Source organism: Melopsittacus undulatus, chromosome 6 (genome assembly GCF_012275295.1).
Source record: "Melopsittacus undulatus isolate bMelUnd1 chromosome 6, bMelUnd1.mat.Z, whole genome shotgun sequence".
Taxonomy (NCBI): domain Eukaryota; kingdom Metazoa; phylum Chordata; class Aves; order Psittaciformes; family Psittaculidae; genus Melopsittacus; species Melopsittacus undulatus.
Genome location: NC_047532.1, coordinates 48,547,144 through 48,569,027, shown reverse-complemented (window position 1 = coordinate 48,569,027; position 21,884 = coordinate 48,547,144). Strand labels below are relative to the sequence as shown.

The following is a 21,884-nucleotide window of genomic DNA, read 5'->3' as shown; positions in this document are numbered from 1 at the left end:
GATATAAGATCCTGCTTGGACATAAGAGCCCTCTTCTTGGTAGCCATTGGAAGACTTTGTGAAACCCTTTCAATCATGGGAGTTTGACTTGATGATCCTTATGCATACCTTACAACATGAAATGTTTTATGATTTTATGCTATGACAAGGAATTGAAATATAGACTGACAACAGTGCTCAGCAGTGTGAAACCCACCAGGGAAATTTTGCTGTATATGAAAAAGCATTTTCCAGTGAAAACTTTAAATGCTGTGCAGATATTCCCTTGGAATATTGATGGTAATTGTATTCCACAGCAGTCTATCGAAGAAGACTTTTATGCACAAGCCACCACTGGCAGCAGGGATCTTCTGGCAAATAAGTGTTTAAAACAAATGGAGGCAGACTGTGAAAAGGAAGCGTGCTGTTGTTCAAATATGGGCCCCAGGATTTGGCACTGAAAATGGAAGACTAGAAACTGCAGCAGAAAAAAACCCAAAACTTCCCACCTATGATCATGAAGGTATTTGGCATAACAGTAAATGCAAGAAAACCATGCACAAAGGAGCAAACAGAGAGAGGAGATGAGACAGAGAAAGATGTGAGGTCCGGCACAACATGAACCATTGCAGTATTTTGGTCATTTTGTGGGACACAATGCTTTTAGATTACTTCTAGGTTTGCTTTTTTTAGTCCAGAACAGTAAGACAGTTGCATCTGCTGACCTGCCAAAGGCAATGCTGGTCTGTATATGTGCATGAAAGCAATTATACAGTTGTTTTCCAAATGACAGATTTATCTTTTTAACCTACTTTCACTATGATTTGATCCTTTTTCTAAGTTTTTAAAAAAATACAGCTTTCCATGTTGTAGGAACAAAAGGGAAACATCTTCCCAAACACCTAGGTAGCTTTTCTATGTTAACCATTGCTCATAAAATTAAACTGAAAAAAATCAAGGAATTCCTCCATCAAGGCTTGACTGTGGAGCACTGCAGTGCAGCTCCATTTTGAGAAGAAAGAGACAAAGGCAACTCGCAAACAGCCCAATCCCAGAGAGCCCTGCTAGTACCTACAGGTTCCTACACATTCAAACTTGGTCACTACATATTTACTTTCCTAGCTCCCAATTCTAACACACACTTTGAATGAAAGAAATCAGACTGAATTTTGAAAGTACATCGCTACTTACAAAGTGAAAGGCATTTTCTTTTAAAGCCAGAATAGACTTGCAAAGGTGTCACTGTGCTGCTGAGTTTTACTAGCTTGACAAGCAAGCAGTGGTAGTATATCTCCCAGCAACCTGCTCACATTCAAGGTTGCTCTTACCCAAACCAGTTGCCACGAAATGTTTTCTCTCCTCATTCTCATGCTGAGACCTAAAGCTCATTTACAGTTCTTTTCTGGGGTAGAATTATGTCTATGAGTCTTTTCAGCCTAAATGCCCCTTCACCCTGAGCACATTCCTTCAGAACTTAAGTCAAACTATGGATTATAGAGGAAAAAGTACCAGAACCCAACTGCAGCTATGTAGCTATTGCCTGAACATGCATTGATGCTTGATGGCAAGCTGTTGGCAGTAACAACTGCAGCAGCTCTGGACAAACACTCAAAGTTATTTTTCTCCCCACTTCTGGTATCTTTAAGAGCTCTTAATCTTTCTCCCCAGTATCTGAGCACTCTCAGCAGCTGAGAAAAATGAGTATATAACTGGACAAGTGCCAGGAGACATGCCAAAAGAAGTTTCATTAAATTAAATGGCTGGACTTACACATGCTGGTCTTAAAGGTAACACAAATACCAACCTCAGTTGCCAGGAACCCATCCTATTGATATAGGAAGAATGAAAACAGTAATTATGGCAAAGCAACTGTCAGCAGCAAGGGAAAGCAGTCATCTGCTGCCATCCATTTCTGCTTACAAAACCATTTCTCAACTGAGATGGCTGTAACTCAGGTTAAGCTTTGAAGACATACAGCCAGTGCACAAAGTTGGCAATGCCTGGGAGCTAGTAAGTACAAGCTATAGTATAAACAAACAGTGCAGACGACTGATAAAAATAATTATAATTTTAAGTGCCCCAAAAACTATCCAGAGCCCCTGGACACTCCAACCATGGCACAAGGCTTTTTTCACACCTCCACAAGACTCCAGCTGACACTAAATACACACAGGTTGAAATGTGAACACATGCAGAGATCTGGCAGAAAGCCGTGGCATTGCAGAAGTCCTGAGACAAGGCCAAGGCACCAAAATAAATCCCTACAGGCTCAAGTGGGACTTATGTGGTGTCTTGGCCTCCTGCTAACCTCTGCAGAGAATGAGTTATACCCACAGCCTCCTGACGCGTGAGCTTACCAGCAGGAACATGTGAAATCCTAAGCACTACCGCTGGCGGCTACCTACAGCCTGGGTGGCTATTTTCTGTCACTTGATATGGCAGGTGAAGCAATGCCCACAAGCGACACCATTTACAGTCTGTCTGAGAAGTCATTCTCTGACCCAGTGTCTGCAACTGCAAAGCTTTGGGAACAGAGGGGAAAATGGAAACCAGACACTTATTTGGCTCTTCTTCTTCTCCCCATCCTCCTGGCACTTCCACCACCCAAAGTAATCCTGGCACAGCTCTACCAGCTGAGTTCAGATAGGGCCTATACCTGCCTGGGTGGAAAGTTTCTCATGTGCAATGTGGAGAGTCAGTGACAAAGTGCAATTTCTAAAAACACTATAAAACTGCACATATAGAGTCTTTCTTTGAAGTTCCCGCTGATCACAAATGTATTATGTGTTTAACTCTGGCTCCCAACTTTCAGCTTCCTGTTTTATAGCTGAGAAACCTACAGCAGTTATATCCCAGTAAGACACCAGCCTTCCAACAGCACCAGAGATACACAACAGCAGGGTTCAAGCACTCAGCCGAACTGGTGCTCACACTCCCAGGTCCACGTGCTCCTGGCAAGATACCCAGATGGACACTCTGCAGAAGGCATAGGGATAGCTACACATTTGCTGCTGTTCCCATTTACCAGACAAGAGAAGAGCACACCCAGCCTATGCTCCCCCAGCTCAGGTGTGCACAGGCAGCCGGTTTCTGTGTGCAGGTTGTTCAGTAGCGCTGCCTTGCTGCACTGCATGGTAGGCTCTGCCTGGAAGTCAAGAACAAGGCACTAACCTGCCATTCACCCTCCAAAGCCAAAAGGTGAACTGTGTGGGACAAGAGATAGAGGGGGACCTTGAAAGTAGTCAGGACATGTGCCTGGGAAATGAGGCCTGCTTTGTCCTACTGCACAGGTCATGAAATCTGGATCTCAGACTCAGAGTCTCTCAAGTTCCGTACAGAAACTTGGCTTTGGCTAAACTTCTGGCATCAGTTGCTACCAGCTCTGACCACAGAATTAACAAGCAGCTATGCTGTTGGAAAAGATTTTGCCAGGGCAGTACTATACTGCACTGCAGTAGAAGTGCTCGGCCCTCAGATGAGCACCACATCCCTATCAGCAAGTGTGCAAAAGCCTTCTGTGTCTCTCTCCTCTCTCCCTCCTCCCCACCACCCTCACTGCAAGCGCACTCATACTCACTGCTTCTGGAGCAAGTGCTGGTGCTGCTGCTGCTGCTGTTGCCGGTAGGTCTCAATCGTGTGCTGGGGAAGGTACTGCATAAGTTCCAGGGACTCTTTGATCTTTAGTAGCATTTCATAAGTCTCACGTCCCCTCACCTGGATCATGGGAAAAGGAGAGGCAGAGGAGAGAAAGCCTTAAAGAACTGTATCTACAGCCCTTAGTGACAGCCACCTTAGTAAGCTTTAGGTACAGTCAAGTAAACAACCATTGCAGGATGAAAATACCCTGTTTATACACAATGATATGCAACAAAACATTGTTGCTAAACCTTGTGCTAAAGGTAAAGCAGATAATGTTGAAGAGTGGTAATCTGACACTGAAGGTTAGTGAACATCTTGTGTTTGTCATCTGGCTCAATATAAATCTATGTCAACCAAAAGCAATATTCTGATCCAGTCCATTAGACAGAAAACATCTTTAGCTGTCTTAGAGGTAAGCAGATCTTTTGCTGAATCTTACATGCATTGAGGAAAATAAGTACTTGAATTTGGGTGCTGGGTTTGGATCTCCCTTCTCCTGCAGGAACACCATGGTTGTAATTTATCAAACTAAATGTGGCTCATGGGAAAGCAGCTAACTGGCCAATTACAAATGCTTCTTTCTCTTTCTGATCCTACACAATACAGCATATTTCACTTCTATCACTACTTTACAATGGTAATATATACAAAAGCCACAGAAGCATCCACCTTGGTCAGTAAGACAACATGCATTATCTCTAGAGGAAGTGCCACATATCCAGAAATGACAGAGGAGGAAACCCAGTTAGGTCTCCAACGTAATTTTTCCACCAGGACAGACAGATCCCTTGGGATATTCTCATCTGACTCGCACAAGCCACTGTTAGTCAGCAGCTACTGGATTTTTTTTGTATTTTTTTGTTTGGAATATGCATTTAAAACAGATAGCTCAGAGGATTAAACAAAAAAAAAAAAGTAATACAAAAATACATCCGACCCTCAGTTCTCTTTGAGGTCTAGGTAAGCCATTGACTTGCCTCAAGTCATAGAGGAAGATACTAAACAAAGTAAATGCAAAGAGAGAACTCACTGGCAAGTATAAGAGCTCATCATCTGGGGAACGTCTTTTCTTGATAGATGTCATCTGTATGCCATGAGTTCCTTGTCGAAAAGCTGGAAGAGAAACCCCAAAAGCATCCTATTAAAAAGGGGGAAGGAAAAAAAAAAAGAAAAAAAGGGGGAGGGTTGCGTGTGGAGAAATAAAAATTAAAAAAATTAAAAAATAATTTTAAAAAAGGAGATACAAAAGGGACATAAAAGTCTCAGATCTGCAGTGCTCTGGAAAGATCTTGGCCTAAGACACTCCAGAACTCTTCTTGCGCTTCTGGCTCCATAAGGCAGATATGGCTTTGTGGATGCTGGGTGGCCATAGTGCTTGGGAAAATATCAGCCAAAGAGCACTGGATATATGGCAAAACCCCAGAAAGCCATACCTAGAACAAGTCCTGGCTCTTTGTAGTAAAGACTGAGAGCTTTGGCGTAAAAGTGCTGAGGAGCTGTTTGGTGGATCACTGATCCATGAAGGGAAGACAACAGGCAGGGAGCATGCAGAATTCACTGCAAAAACAAAGCCCCCTCTCCAATCTTGCCTCATTCAGCCTAGTACCTCACTAAGCATATGTGAGAAACCAAAGATAGTGTTCCATGTTGTGCTGTCTGATGAGTACACTGCACTCTTTAGAGCACAGAGAAGTCTCTTGCCAGAGCACCTCCGATGCACAGGAAGGTTTATATGCAATCTTAATCTAGATCCCTGTGGCTGGAAGACACATACCGCAGCATGAGACACTGGCTAGAAGGAGCAGAGAATGACAGTGCAGTCCCAATATGAAGCAGTAAAGGTTAAAAAAGTGATTACAGAATCCCAGCCATGAAATTTTAGGGTGGCAAATAAACACCCCATTCTGACCTGCTGGCAGGTCTAATCTAACACAGGCAGTGCTGCAAGGGAGCCCATGAACCCATCTTGTGAACACCAGCTCATTTTTCAGGTTGATTGATCCTGGGAGAACAGATGTCTAATGCCCTCCTGCCTCCAAGCCCATGCACAGCACCGCACATCCCCACAGCACAAGAGCCAAGGCTGCACCTGCACCCACGATTTGCAATCTGCCCAGCTCTGCTAGCTACTTACGGCGCTTCGTACCATCACCATTCTTTGTGCTGTCAGAGACTTGCTGCTTGCGGATGCTGTCCTCATCTGCTTTGCGGTCTCTGCCTGGGCAAGCGCAAATGCGGGCTTCGAAACATCGGCGGCCCAAGACTTGCCCACTGGGAAGAGAGGTGAAAGGAAATGTCAGCTGGCAACTTAGATGCAGGCTAGCAGCATCCCTCAGCTTCACACCAGACTATGCACAGACAGACCCAAACTTCCCATTTCCCAGTCAGGATATCCCAGGTGCTAGTCAGAGAGCTGAAAACTATCCTACAGCCCCTTGCATCAAGCTGTCACTAACTATATATGCAATGCTGCCCCAAACAGAAGAACAGCCCGAAGGCCACCTGCAAAGCAAAGGTGATGCACTACTTACTCTCTGGTTTCCAGTGTCACAATGATGAGGATTGGGCGCCGGTTCATCCCTCCCACGCAGCTACTGTTACACATGAAGTTGTACAAGACTGTTGTGAACTCTGTACCAACCTGGGTGAGACAAAGGAGATGAGCAGGAAAAAATGGTGTATAGAAAGCTCTGCTTTTCCCAGGCTCTCCTCTGGTACTTACACAGCTGTGTTGCAGACTAGCATGAAACAGACCACACTGCAAGGATTTCTTAAAAGAAATTAAAAACTCCTACTCTTAAAGGATAGAGAGGGTGTTTGAAAGCTCATTTTTGACAAAGATGAGGAAGAGATTCATTGTGATGAGGATGAGGAAAGCACAAGATCCTGACCCCTTCAACCCCCACCCCTTTGTATACTGGGATGCCACCACCCTGAGCTCACAACATACCTGGGGTGGCTCATAGGGGACCAGCACGCTCTGCCTCCCAGTGATGGGGTCTTCTACATACTGGGCATGGCTGTTCCCTTCCACCCTGATCAGGTGGCTGGGAGGTGCAATCTGCCCTGCAAAGGCAAGAAGGCAAAAAATACAAGAGACACCATTTAGTGAAGCAAGATCACACACAAAACAGCAAGATCTTCCACCAAAATAAACCATCCAACTATCAGAGCACACACATGCCTCCCAATCCTTGAAGCATCCCTTCTCAAGATCCCCACTGCCAGACAACAAAAGCAACAGTCTTTCCCAAGCTCACACTGGATACCTGTGAGTAAACTTGAACATGAGTTTTCATGATTCCAGGCTAAGCAAGCCCAAATGTCAACTGAATGGCAGCTCACAGCAACTCTTCCAGAAGATAACTCCATGTGGATTTTCACACCTGGCAAAAGCCTTTCTTTCCCTTCCCCAAACACACAAACAAAGCAAATTCCTGCAAGTCTGAATTCCTACTCTTTTTTTCTATAAATTGCTAGCCCTGTTCTGTTGTCTCCTATCAGTCTTGATCCTAAGGAGCTAAAAAAGATTCAAATAGCAAGAGAAATATGCATTTAATTAATGGTCAACTTGAAAATTCCCAATTGCTTACAGCACTGGCAGAAGGGAACATAATCTTCTTAGTTTATAGGCCCCTTTCCAATTATTAAAGTCTCCTTCTTGCAAATTTTCTTCAGTGTTTCTACAGCGTATGACTAAATTCTGAGGAGAGAAGCCTATTACAGGTTCATCTCAAAAATCTGTTGCGTTTGTTTCAGCTGTGTTTGCTCATTTCTTAACCTAAACACATCATATTTCTAGAGAAATAATTATTTCAGAATAAAAATTTATATTTTTTTCTTCATAAAAACTCTAGTATTGACCCAGGTATCAACCCTCATAAAATCCAGTTCTGTTAGAAAAGCACTTTCTACTATGAAAAACTGTTTTGAAGACCTGTCCACTTTGCTCTGATTTTGCACTCCTAAGTCCTTGCTAATTTTTGTGCTTGTCTAGATGGCTGCTTTGCAATCAACAAAGGGATCTGGGCTCCTAAGACATCCTGCTAACTGAGACCAACAAGGGTTTTTTTTTTACAGTAGGAGATAAATAATGCACATAGAATAAAACAGATGCCTATCTGAAGTTATGTGAACTTCCATGACCAAGGCAAAACAGAGCCCAGCCTATGAGTTTGCAGAAAATGCCAGGACATTTTTAAAACTGCTGCTCCTTTGCTAACACAAGCAGCAGCAAGTAAAAGATTAAAACATTAATATTGAACCAATAGTGTTAAACGTACAGGAAGGTTGCCTGCAGTTGATGCTGGCACTTAGTGTTATTCTGCCAGAGATAAACAGCACCTCTGTCTTTGAGGCACGGATTAAGGGCTGGAGATGATATTGCATCCTGTTACTAGATCCTTGTCCCAGCAACGTGGAAGCTCATTCCTGAACACAAGAACAGCTGCTTCTCATCACGGGAGCAAAAGCAGAGCAGGGAAAGGCTTCCAGAAGGGCATTGCCTGCCATGAGGACAGACATCCATCCAACCTGGGCAGGCATGAGATTTATTTCAGTACTTTCTTCCCAAGGACATGCTTGCACAGGGACAGCTAAAGTATAGTATGAAGCTTCCTGCTAAGCCTGGGAAATAAAAAGCTGCACAAGACGTTGCAGGGTGGTCTGCTTCCAGCAGGTTTGCTGTAAAGCTGCCACCAAATCCCCACACTGGGCAGTCATCAGATGAGCAGCTTTGGAGAGGGACTGCCAGCAATGCACTGCCTTCCTTACCTTCGTTGAACTCCCGACTCAGCTCATGGTTCGGGCAGCGTTTGACCACTTCAGTGACATGTTCAGCTTTCTTGTAGACTGGCATAGCCCTGATAACAGCTCCCTGAGGTGGCGGGGTCATCACTTTGATCTGAATGGGACATGTCTTGGCGATCTGGCAGTACAGCTTTTTCAGTTCAGTGGAATACTGGATGAGGAAACAGAGAAAGAGTCAGAATGTTCAGCTAGGAATGAATGCATACCAGAAGGATTGAGATGGGTTTGCATATATCACTGAATGCACCAGCTACTGCATGTGCATTGCATTTGATCACACAAAAGCCACATTTCCAGACAAGTGGCAAAAGCTCTACACCTTTGCCTGGTTTAGAATAGCAGAATATAAATGTACATCTTAGTTTTCCTAAAGAGCATCACTTTTACATGAACAAATAGTCTTTATTACTCTTGGGGACACATTCACTCTTACAAGAGACACACATTACCTTCCTAACAAAATGGCTACTACTCTTTCACAGCACACTGTAATCCTGGAAGCCACACACAAGGTGTTGCATCTTCTTTTGTAAGAAGCCTTCCTACTTTTGTAGAGAGTTGAAATAAAAACAGCCTTCAAGTTGAACAACACATGAAAGCAAGACCCTGACGAATCTGGGAGTTTTACCAAATCTGACATTTTAGTTACCTTTTAAAAACTTCTCACACCTCTGCTTACTACTTCTGTAGCAATCTCCACACTTTTAAACTCAAAATATTATGTCCACAAAAGGTAAAAAATTTTTTTTTTTTTAATAATCAAAAAAAGGTGAACACTCCAAAGATCAGGTCCATGGCAAGACCTAGAGCACAACCCAGCAGTTGACTCCAAAAGGGAAGTTGTGAACGTGCAATGAACACCTGGAGCAGAACAAGATGCTCTTATTCACTGTGCTAACTTGAAGCATACCTCTTTGAAGATGTTCCCCTCTAAAGCAGTAACAGTGATGCAGCTTTTTCCCCAAAGTATGTTCACATCTGGAAAACTTTACTCAGCAAAATATCAAGGCATGGGCTGAAGTCATTGGTTTCTGTTCAAACACCCTCACTGAAACAAGGGCATGTGCTTAGCAGGAATGGTTTGCAAGGCAACTCTTACATAGTTCAGTAATCCAAGCCCATTTTTCTGGAAGTCCCTCATGAAGGAGAGTCTTGAGTCTCCAGTCTCCTCTGCTGTTCCAGAACACAGTATTTTCCATCAGTGCCTCGCTTCAGAGGCTTTCAGTTTTCTCCAGGTGCTCACACATTTAGAAGTACAGAGCTCTTCCAGTAATTCTAACCATGTAACCCACAGGAATTGCTGGTATTTCCCCACTTCCATCTCTTCAGTTCTTGCACAGAAAAACAGTGAAAGCCCCAAGGTGGCTGTTTTCTTAAAATACATCTCTAGCAGCCATGGCTGATACAGCCCCAGACCCAACTGTTCAAACACAGTGATGGCAGGTTCATACTGGTTGAGAGCAAGACATGGCCATCCACCCTGCTGGGATGAGAAGAGCCAGAGCATGCATGGGTGGGTGGTGGGTGATGTGGCAGCAGAAGGATTAGCTAGCAATATTCAGGGATTACTTGCATTTCAAAACACACACGTTGCTAACACAGGAAAAACCAAAGTTGGAAGACACACCAGGGAGGAGAGAGAGATTAAAAATAAGCCAAGCCAATCCTTTCCTTCCTCACTCAACGCCACCCGTCCATATGGCAGAAAGGATGCTACAGGTATTTAAGCTAAGGAAAAAAATTCTTCAAAAATGCAAAGGCCAAATTGTGCAATGTATTTTATGTGCCTCCAGGCTACAGATTAAACCCACAAAGGATTTACCCAGCCCGCGGAAATGGGGAACATGCCAAACAATTACAAAAATAAAAGTTGCGAAACAGATCTGGATGGTGATTTATATCGTACATCTTTTTACTTGAAATTCCTTATTGTTTTTTAATTAAAACGCAATTCCTTACTGAAGGTAAGAGTGAGCTCACTATGTTGTTTTTTCATCTCAAGAAGCAGAAAAAGAATCACTTAGGTTTAAAAGAAGAAAATTTAGAAAGCATTGTTTCGCTCAATGCATCAGCTTGCTAATAGCATTTTGAAGATTTCAAGGAAAGAAAGCCTCAAAAATCTCAAAAAGCCACCTAATCACTTGGATGCCTTGATATAATTGAAGTGTAAAGAAAGTAGGCACCCAAAGGCCATGGGCTGAAAGGAAAGCATAAATATGGAAGTGCAGTGGCGCAGGGAAGGCACAGCACACGCCAGGAGCCAAAGTGTCTGGTGTCTGCTGGCATTCGGAGAATTGAACAAATGGAAGGAGATACACACCCCTTCGTCACATATCAGGGGTGTTAGTGTTGACTGTAGTTTTATGTATAACATCTTCAAAGACAAAAGATGGGGTTACAAGCTGGGGGAAGGGAAATGCCAAAAAAAAAAAAACCAAACCAGAAACGAAACCCCCCAAAAAACACCTAAAAACTGCTACTTTCAGAAGGACAGGAGCCCAACAGCAGCATGAATACTGAGAGTCCAGATCAAACACTGAGGTCCTTCTGCCAGCAAAGGAAGCTATTTTCTTCTCATTCACCCTTTGGCACCCCAACTGTCAAACTCCTTTTGCTACAACCACCTTGGAAGGCATCAGACCTGTAGCTTAAATTCACAGAAAGCAAGCAGGAAAGGGCTAATGGGTTATGATGAGCAAGCCTGTCCAACAAAGAAATATCCATATATATATCTCCAAAACACAGGGCAGACTCAAGAGCTTCAGTCTCTGGCCAACACACATTGAACTTGGCATGTCAGAAAAGGAAGGTTACCAGAAGCCCACCTCTGCTCTGGGACATGCTCAGGGCACAGGGAGGCAAGCAGCAGTACCCAGCACAGAGACAGACAAGACAGAAGGATGGCTGTGCTGCCTTTTTGTCAACTGATTGCAAGAAGAGTTCAAGCCTCATGGGCACTACATGGGCCTGGGGGCCATGGCATACAGCCATGATCTCACATCTACCCCAAGTACAGCCGCCTGCAAGCGTGTAAACACTGAGCAGCCGGTCATTTAACACCCGCGTAAATCCATTCATGGCGTACCTGCTGTCAGACAGCAAGGGTCTTGAGTTTCCCACCCTGCCAACTTCGCTGCAACCGTAGGTAACCTAACACCCAGCCATTTATTGGCTTAAATAGATGCCAACAACTAGGTCATAGTGACTTCGTACTGGATCAGTGATAATCGCTATATCCACAGAGCAAGACAGGATATTGTATATAGATTTCAAAGCAAATAAGCTGCAGGAAAAAAAAAACAAACCAAAACCCAAACCCAAACCCAAGGCAGGAACTGTTTGTGCATTCAGAGAGTGCCTGCAGGCAAGGGTTGTCTCTCTTGGCACAGGTGCCTCTCCACGCTGGTCTCTAGACCTCCCCACATTGCAGGAGATGACAGTCCCCCTGCTCACCAATTTGCTATGGGAACTGAGAGATGCTCTTTGTATAAGGGGCAAGAACACAAGATCAGTAATTCCCAGAAAACCAAAACATGATTATAAATCAATGCAATTCTGTTACTTACTTGAATAGGAAAACAAATTAATTGGGAACAAAAATACCAAAAATGAGCTTCACCCAATCAACAAGCCTATCATTTAGCAAGATGAGAGTAGTCATTATAGGGCAGCAGGAACAAAAGTTGTGCCAACAGCCTGAGAAGCACAAACACCACTTCTACCAGATATAAAGGCCAGAAGGCTGTTTAAAACAATAGAGTGGATATCAGCAACGTGTAACCATTTGAGAGGGAGAGGAAAGAGCTTTGGCTCAGATTTCTCTTTGGTGTTCAAGTACTGTATGTCATGCCCAAATAAGCAGACTTCAAGAGATTGCTAAGAACTTAGCTTTTTGCTTAATAGTATGTCTTAAAAGGAAAGAAGGAAACATTCCAGGGCCTGCAGCTTTGCCCTCCCCACCTGCCTGTGCAGACATACTGTATTATCCACTGTTGGCACCCTGGCTGGTAATTCAGTATCACAATGCACACACACCAGCTATCATCAGGCAACACCTGTCCCATTTCTCAGCAAGCCCCTTCTCCAGAAGTTGTGTCAACAAGGGGCTTAAAGGAAAAAGTAAGCCACTGTTCACCTCTCAAAAGGAGAATTTTTACTGGAAAGAAGTCTGAAAGTAACTGCAAGGTTCAAATCAAGCTGCAATGGCTTTTAACTGAGAATTCAATTTACCTGCAAAACTGATGCAGCAAAATCCCCAAAACTGTGCTTTGGAAATCTACCTCTAGTATCTGCTTTGCCATCTGATCTAGCTGGGGGATTACAGCCCATAAGTCTTCAAAAGGAGTGGGGTTCAGTCAGCTCTATGAATGCTGATGGATGTCAACTTGAAGGTGATCCCAGAGGTTGGCTTATGGCATGACAGCTCCCTGAGCCCCTTCTGCTTAGATCAACAGGTCTTTCAATCTTTTGCAAACTTCTTTCAAGTAGTCACGTTTTAGTTCAACTCAGTTAAACACTACATTTATTTTACTTGATGTGTTTAAAGCTATCAGTTTGTTATGCTTTTTCCCCTTATCAACTAACTCCAAGAGGGGGAGAAAAGAACCAGTTAGAAGAGTGGGAAAACAACATTTACTTGCACCAAAATGGTCCTAGATGAGACACAGAGTGACAAAGAAATAGAAAATCTTCTGTTTAAGGTTTATTCATTGAGGAGAAAACAGGTAGTGGGAAAAAAAAAAAAGGAAGCTACCTATTAAGAATAGGACCCTAATGCATTTACACATGCACCTTGAAAGGTTTTGCTTTGATGAACAGTGATTTACCTTTACATTCACAACAAACAAGAGTATGGAGGACACCAGATACCAGTGTGTGCACATGCACACACAGGCTTAGGAAGTGATTTGTACAGAAAGGACGCTCAGCAGGGAAGCCCAAGAGCAGCTCTATCAGGAGTGCTGCAGACACAGATATATCCAGCTAGATTATGGCTCCGCAGAACTTTAACACACCACTTATTAGCCAATGTATTCCAACTCCAGTTTGAGGTGCTCTACCTTGTCAGACTTCAGAAAAAAGGAATCAGTTCGCTGCTAGTGGATGTAACAGACATTCAAACCATGGGCATGACTGACAGGTTCAGTGATCACCAACCCCAACATGCCTACAGATCCACTATGTGTGACACCAACCCACTGCCTCACACACAGTCCACTGCACCAGCAAGCGAGACATGGCCTCTGAGCATCTCCTGCCTGAGCATTCCTTCTAAGCATCGCAGGGAAACCATCGTGCTATACCCGGGAGGATGCAGTCCCACCAGTGCTTTGCAGACATTTACCAAACTTTTCCACCCCCGGGCAAAGAAAAAAGCACCATGTCATCCTTTTATCCCTTCTTGAGGAAGGGCAGCGATTCACCCGAGGGCGTCCGCCTCTGCACAGACTTAAACTTCATTTTCCCGTTGATCTCCTCTGCCCCCGCGCAGGCCCTGCCGCCGCGCACGACCGGAGCTAAGAAGCTGTTAAAATCCTTCCTCCGAGCGCTTTTCCCCAGGAGCCGCAGCCAAAGGCCGCCTGTTGCCACCTGTCAGTCGCAGGGATTAATTACCTGCGCCGGGCTGGGAGCGGCACATTCCTGACCAGCCTCTCCCTCCGAGATGTTGACATCAGGCAGGTGGGCCCCGCATCCCCCCTGCCGTCAGCGCGGATGGGGGGACGCGACCCACGAGTGGCGTGGAGACGGGCAGCGCCGCGGAAACCGCGGGGAAACCGCAGGGAGCAGCGTATCAGTGCGCCGGGGCGGGCGGCACTCCCGACGCTGGACCGGGAGCTGCACCTCGGAAACCTTCGTGAAAAAATAAATTAATAGATAAAAACATATACATGTGTGTGTGTGTGTGTGTGTGTGCGTTGCCCTGCTTAGGCAACCGGGGAAGGGGAGGGGTGGCTGGGAGGAGAACGGAGAAAAGTAGCCTGAGGATACGGATTCAGCAGGACGGCGGCTGGTGCGCCAGATCCCCCTCGCCGCCCGCCGCGGGGCTCGGGGAAGCCTGCGTTCGGCTGCGCTGCCGCGGCTCACCGCGCGATGCGAAAGGAGGGAAAAGCAGTTCCCCCCCACCTCTAGCAGACGCGGAGCGGCGTGCTCACTCGCCTTGGCAGAGAGTGCCAGCACCGTGTTCCCACCGCCACGCACAACCACCTGCGAGTTCCTCTGCATCGCGTCCAGACCCCCATTACCACCCCGCTAACACCCAGCCCCAGCCCTGTGCTCTGCCTCAGAAGAAGGGGCTGAAGCAGGCCGAGAAGACGGTGCTCAGAGACACACAAAAGTGGTCATGATATAAGGAAACCCCCTGAAATTCCCCCAAATTCTGAGTTCAGAGCACTCACTAGATTCTCCCTTCTTTAGGAAAATGAGATAATTCCTTCACACAACCGTATTTCAGCATCTCGCTTGAGGGTCCCAGAGATCTGAATTAAAAAATAGCTTGATGTAGTATCTGTTTTAGGAATATCCTGCCTAATCTTGCTGCAAAGCCACAATGATAAACAGAAATAACACTGCTATTTTCTCATACTAGTTGTGCACTGTGAAATAGTTAAAACTTTACAATCTTACATTTGAGGGCATTTATGTTTCAAGTTTTCAATCTACAGACTTATTTCATCAACAAATGAAGATGTCATGAGGTCTGGCTCTAAAATATTTTTAAATGATCAAAACAAAAAAAGAATTAACTGAAAAGCATCCTGTTTCAAGAGAACCCAAACCAACACACTCTGGAAACCTTTGATTTTGTCAGTTAAATTCTCTTCCTTTGCTAGCCTCAGTTTTGAAATTATTTTCCTTAAAAACCAAAACCATAAGACTCCTGCAGTTGAATGCCCTTAGCTTGCACACCCAGCTCATGCTCTGCTTGTGTATTGTATCCAGTTTCCAAACTGAAATTCTAGCAGTACCAAATGAGTTTCAGATGCTAACCATGTCTGGTCATTCGCGCTTCTGATAGACTACTTCGAACAGGAAATTTTGCAAGTGAGATGAAGGGATGAAACAAGAGTGAATGTGCTGAAAGCCAAAGCCAAGCCAATGCTGAAAACATCTTCCCCTTTAGGTTCCAGTAAGTGCCCACTGATAGCAGGATCCCACCTTACAAAATAACATGGGAATTTTCACTGGATGAAGTAGCTTCCACAGGGAGCATGTGTTTTATGCTATTACTCAAAGTCTGAAGTACACTTTCAGATAGCTTCTCACAGACACAAGTTTACACACACAAAACACCCAAGAATTATCCCAGCTGTAGCATGGTCCCCTCTGATGCAATGTAAGAGGCCAAAGCACATGTGATTTGCAAGCACTGCAGGCTCTGGACACTGTGCTGGTTTCCACAGGATTAGCGTGTCACCCAGCTCACGACTGCACATCCCTGTGTTGTTATTTTCATAGGCTCTGTTGATTAACTGACATGAAACATGATCAATTTACAGACCATAACTAAAACACTGTGTGGTGTCTCCTTCCTCCTTTTCTTTAGGACAAATTTGCAAATAAAGCTTCTCATGGATGGGGTCTCATGCTGCATTGCTATACTTCAAGCATTAGGTATTTTTCTGTGTTTTGCTTTTGCTTGGGGGGGAGAGGGGGGTCTGGGGAAGGACTGGACACGGGTTCTTTTTATCCTGTTCATCTCAGCCTCTCAAGCTGATATCTAGGGCTCCCAGTGACTTCCGTATCACAAATGCACAACAACATAAGCAGTCAGTTTGACTACTAAAGAAGATACAACACTAACAAGCATATGCTACAGGAAGTCCACCCTCATGCTACCCAAATTCATCTAATGACTAAGAAATGTTAAAATTTGTCAGACCAGCGAGTGAGGAGTAAAACAAGATAAGCTAAAACATTAGTTAAAATTGGATTTGAGAAACATCTGCTTCAATTATTGAGCATTAATAAAGGAATCAAAAGAATTTAACAGCAAGATTTTTAGTCCTTACAGTGAATGTAGAAGAAGCTCCACTAATAACTCCATTGTGTTTCTTCCCTCCTTTCTCAGCTCAACTTCACTAAGCTGTTTCACATCCTCCTAGCAGGAGGGGAATCCAGCGTAAATGAGGTGCTACACTGAAGTTACAAGCATATGCACCTATTGAAAATACACATACCTGCTTGCAGGTAATGCAGGGAAGCATATGGTTCATATAATTTCATGTAAGCAAGCACATGGAGTAAGTAAGTTGATTAGTATGACCCCAAGCATCACATCAGCTAGATGCTCTGACAGTGACATAAGCAGCAATAGTCCTTCCAGACAATTCTCTCACTACACCAGAATGCATACACCAAACCTACAGGTAAAAACCTTCAAGACTTGAACCCCCAAAATGCCCTTCAGCATATGTTTAATTTTTGAAAGCACTGTTTTGACAGCCCCTCAAGTCAGTGTGCCTCTGCATAAGGGCATTTGTGAAGCCAAAGCTGGACTGAAGAAAGGTTTGATTCAACTTGTACTTTAAAGGCAACCAGAGTTTTCTTATAAAGGACTCTAGAAATGAACTGGAAAAATATATTTGGGCTCCTGAGAGCAAATACACCCCACCACATATTACTTCTGACTCACATGTCTCAGCCTCAGATACTGAGCACCAGAACCTGTTCTGTTCATAGACTGCTTTAAGTGAAGCTCAAGTTGTCCACTTCAATCCTCCTCTTAGCTTGGCGTGGGGGATTAAACCTTCTTACAGTCATGTGTCTCAGGTTCAGCCAAAGAGGAAGACTGTTGTTTGTTTCAGATTAGCCTCCCAGACCTCATTTGTTTCAAGTCCACATGTTCCTGCATGCTCTATCCCACCAGCCAAACTCTAAAAAACCCTAACCAGCCAGAGGAAACACTGTCTGGAGTAATCAGACACCAAGTTCTGGTGCATCTCCCAGACACTTTTGTCCCCTGCTGAAAGTCAAAGGGTGATGAACTCAACCATAAGGCGGAAAGAATAACAGCAGCACATAGAGGTTATCCCTACTGTTTGTTTCTGTGCATGCTCAACTAAAATAAGCAAATAGCAAAGCAAAAAACCTAATGCTCTTCAAAATCAGCCTGCTCACACCAAATCCAACCTGGTTTCATCAACATCAGTCAGCTGCAGAGTTTCAGACAAGCAGGTCAAGCCTTGCAGCCCCCTACAGAGCAGACACAGGCTTTGGCTCAGCAATTTGGAATACAGTCATAGGCTCAGGTAGCTCTGCAGCAGCTGAAAATCAAGGGGAGGAAGTAGGATACAAGGAAATGTCAGATGTAAGACCCAACTCCAAAACTCTTTTTAGTTCCCTCATTTGCAAATAAGGGGATGTCATTAATATCTTAGAGGAAAGTAAAGTCATTAGTACAGTATCTGTTACAGCAGAGGGAAGCCAAGCTATGAAAGAAAACCCAACAAAATACCAGCAAGAAAGCAAACAAACAAAACCAATAAAAACCAAAAAAACACAACCAATCAAACAAAAAAAAACCCAACAAACCAAAACAAACAAGCAAACAAATCCACACACCAAAAACCAAACACCCCCAAACTCTCCCCCCAAAAAACCCAAAATGCACACAATGAAATTTTGCTGCCAACATATCAGCAACATACCACCCAAGCCTGTAATTTAGGAGCAAAGTCAGACCCAGAGATGTCAGGCACACTTCCACAGAGTACAACACTCTACAAAGCAGGACACTGCTAGATGGTGACAGATTTACACCCAAATTCTGGCTCATGCCAAAGGGCTGACCTAGTTGCAAAATGCCACAGGGTCAGCATATAGGAAACGTAAGGGTATGTGTCAAATATGGGCCCATCTTCCTAGCTAGGTCACTGGCAAGCTCAAAGGAGAAGTAGGCTGGTCAGCTTTGCACACTCTCATTCTGATAGGCAGCTACAGGAGAGAAAATTCAAGGTATTCAAAGCTAAAATCAGGTCTAATGTCTTCAAACCTGTCCTACTTAACACCTTTGCCCAGATACATTATCTCTCCTGTTCACTCTTTCTTGACTTGGGGTTTCGATTCAATGGAATCTACTTAAAGGACAAACAATGCCTGAAGATCATATAAAGATTATTTGAATTTTTTCTTCCCTTCCTAAAACACGACTGAAGATGTAGGTGGCCTTTTTTTACATACTGAGTCTTGTGCACATGGCCATAAGAGATGCCTCTCTTGGTTCCCCATAAACCGTGAGGATCAGCTTTTCTACTCTTTCCAGACAGCTCATGCTTAAGCAGTTTGAGCAGACTGATGACTCTGGGTATTTTCTTGGCTGGCCATGCCTATTTCAATGTTGTGCTGTGACTAAGTGTGAGACCACTCCCTGGCTGTCTCTTCAGTGGGGAACCAGCCACTGCACCACATGGAGCAGGGCTACTAGCTAATCAGGAGGCCAATGGTCTCAGCTGTGAACTTCAACGTTATGATAAAATAAGGGGCCACCAGCCAAGTCAGTCAATGAGTGCTTTTCTGTTTGTGTACTCTCAACAAAGACTGAGTGGCTCCAATGGAGAAAGGTGATCCCCTTTCTCTCCTACTCATCTTCTTTCTCTCCCCTCCACATTTATTTCACCTGAGGGAAACTACAGATACTTCTCCACTTCATCCTTCTAATAAAGAATTAATCACACCTATGGGAGGCGATGGAAGGAAAGACAGAAAGTATTAAATCTGACAGGCTCTTAAAGCAGCAATGCCAGTGAAATGCATCATTAAGGTGAGTAATTTTCCTGTTTACTTCATAGGCTGTGAGCCCCCCCTTCCTCCCCGCCTAAGATGTGGGCAGGACACATCAAGGCAAAGCTTTGGAAGCAAGCAGCAGCGTCCCCAATTTCTACATAAATGCTGCAGGCCAAAGAGCAAAGGCAAGTTCCAACTGAGCCCTTGACAGTAATCAAGCAGTGCGGCGCCTCTGGTCTTGTCTTGTGCATACCTTGCAAGTAGCATCATGTCTTCCCACTGAGATTTCACTGGCAGTGCACACAAGTGCCTTGTTCCTTGGCTTCTATCTCAGAAAAAGAAAGTCCTGAACACACACATGCACACACACTCCTGCCTTTTTGCTCCAAAGGAGACCTTTTCCCTCTAAATTGTGAGCATACTGTTAGCAGTCCTTTCAGAACAGATTTATGAATTCACAAGAAACCTCTTGTTCCTGTGCATAAAGGTCAGCACCAGTCCCTTGCCAAAAGAGAGCTTTCTCTATTAACGTCCAGGAAACTTTCCTGAGTCAGACCTTATTACATTTGAAACAAAGTGCAGGTAGCAGCAAGTCTCTTCCATGATAACAGCCAGGGCCTGTCCCATTTCCTGATCACATTACACTCAATTTCCAGAATTACATCTATGCAAATATTGTTCTCCTGCTTGCAGAGCATTTCATTGATAATTAAAGTGAAAAGCCAGCAAAGCTTTTCTGGCTAGGATAGTGAGCAAGACAGCAAACACACAGACACTGAGCAAACACAAATTTTCTTTCTTTCTATGAAGACCATCTGATAAGGGCCCTATCCTCCTCCTAAAAGAAAGAAGGTCCAAACTGAACCAAACCTTTTCTGTAAATGTGAGTCACAGAGAAAACAAGATTAGGAAAGACAGAAATCACACCTGAGTAAGTTATAGTTTTACTGAAACAAAAATGTAGTAATTTGGATCTAAGCTAGATCAGTAAATCATGACAGCAGCTCTAGCATATTTAGGATGAATGGTGACTAACTCAAACCATTAAACCTTTTATTCATACAATTAAGCTTTGGGCATGATAGGCAAGAAAGTCAGGCAAGAACACAGTGACTAGCTATTACTGGCATTTGTAAGGTTCTGAGAATCTGTATTTCACCCAGATGCTCCTCTCTCTCAACCCTCTCCTTCCATCCTCAATGACCTGGCTAAGCACAGTCCTTGAGTCAAACTCTTGTGGTTTCTCCTGAGCCTACTTTCAAAGACAAGACATGATTCAGCAAGGTGTTTAAGCAGATGCCTACCTTTAAGGATGGGAGAAGCCTTGCTGACTCCAACAGAATCCAATAGATTTCACAGGGAATATTCACGTGCTAGAGGTTATGCACTCACTTGAATGCCTTACTGAACTGAGACCTTGATTTTCCTACATACCGTGGGAAACAGCTTGCCAAGAACCATGCTGAAGAACATAGCAGTGTCACTGCTGCAGCCATCAGGCCACTGGGATGTCTTCAGCTCTAGAATGCAGCACCTCACACACAGGCAGTTAGTGAGGCCAATGCTGTGGCATCTTCTCTGCTAGGAAGAGCAAGAAAGCCATCCCAGGCTTAGGATATTCCTCCAGCTTTTCTCATGCTTTCCAGCAGCCCTGAAGCTACACAACTGCAGCAGGCAAGGGAAGACAGACGTTTGGCAGAGCAACACTTAGAAAGGGAGGAAGGCTTGCAATGATCTTGGGAAATGTTACATGCTGTCCTACCTAACACTCTTATAGAAATCACAGTCTTCAGTTTTGCATCTCCTACCCTTCAAGAGGAGAATGGAAAGCCACACCCCAGCTGACATGCAAGCCAAAGGAAGATATGCAGTAACATATCGCATGAGAAATTGAAGGCTTGAAGACAGCATAGTCCATACCTGTTTTAGCCAGTTCTTAGGTTGTTTTATAATTTCAGCAAGAATGCACAAGTGCATAAAGCAAACTTTCATGGACCTGGATGCACTTTGCAAGCAAATCTGTAAGCCTGCTAGTAAACTCAACAGGAAAATTGCCTAAATGCACCATGACATAGTTACAGGTCTCTAAATTACTGCAAACAAAATACAGCAAGTAATCAATACCTAGCAATTGATTCACTTATTAACTGAAAGATAATCATGTTAACTGCATGATCTAAATATAGCAAGAATGAATATGGATTTAGATGCAAATCCTCATGACCACAATCAGAAGATGGCTCAGGACTACTCCGTTTGCAAACTGCAGGTTCTGAAGACCCCAAGCCATGGATGCTTCATGAGAAGACCTATCCCGTTCAAAGCAAGACTGCTTTCCCAAACAAAAAGCACTCTGTTACTGTATAACAATGAGAACAGGAACAGTTCTCTGGGAAACATAATTTTAAAGTCAGATTTCCCAACTAACCACACCCAGTTAGTAAGTAATGCTATGTTTTTGAGTGATTATGGAATCCCAGCAGATTTTTCAGTTTCAATTTTGTGATTTCCTCCATATTCCCTAAAATAAAACAAAAAACAAACAACAAAACAGCACTCCCCCCCCAATCTTACTTGGGTTGAAGGTAACTAAAGACAAGCCTCATCCTCCATAAAGACAAATAGAACAAAATGGAGCAAAACAAGACGGAGTTGCAACATCCGAAGTTACTGGCTCATACTGTCCGGCACTCCCGTTTCCCTTACAGCTCATACATGATGCCTCAGAGAAAGGT

At 44.0% G+C, this 21,884-nt stretch overlaps 1 protein-coding gene across 3 annotated transcripts in view; it reads right to left on the bottom strand.

Moving 5' to 3' along the window:
• Positions 1-21,884, bottom strand: part of TP63 (tumor protein p63) — a 72,033-nt gene that overhangs the window by 15,980 nt on the left and 34,169 nt on the right. For 2 of the 3 annotated variants that reach the window (XM_031043072.2, XM_031043073.1), the window contains exons 3-8: positions 8,392-8,578; positions 6,569-6,684; positions 6,150-6,259; positions 5,753-5,889; positions 4,649-4,731; positions 3,557-3,693 (exon numbers count right to left, since the gene is read on the bottom strand). In XM_031043072.2, coding sequence (XP_030898932.1) covers positions 3,557-3,693; positions 4,649-4,731; positions 5,753-5,889; positions 6,150-6,259; positions 6,569-6,684; positions 8,392-8,578 — 770 coding nt within the window. The remainder of the gene's footprint in view (positions 1-3,556; positions 3,694-4,648; positions 4,732-5,752; positions 5,890-6,149; positions 6,260-6,568; positions 6,685-8,391; positions 8,579-21,884) is intronic. The other variant, XM_005142319.3, reaches the window with a different exon arrangement.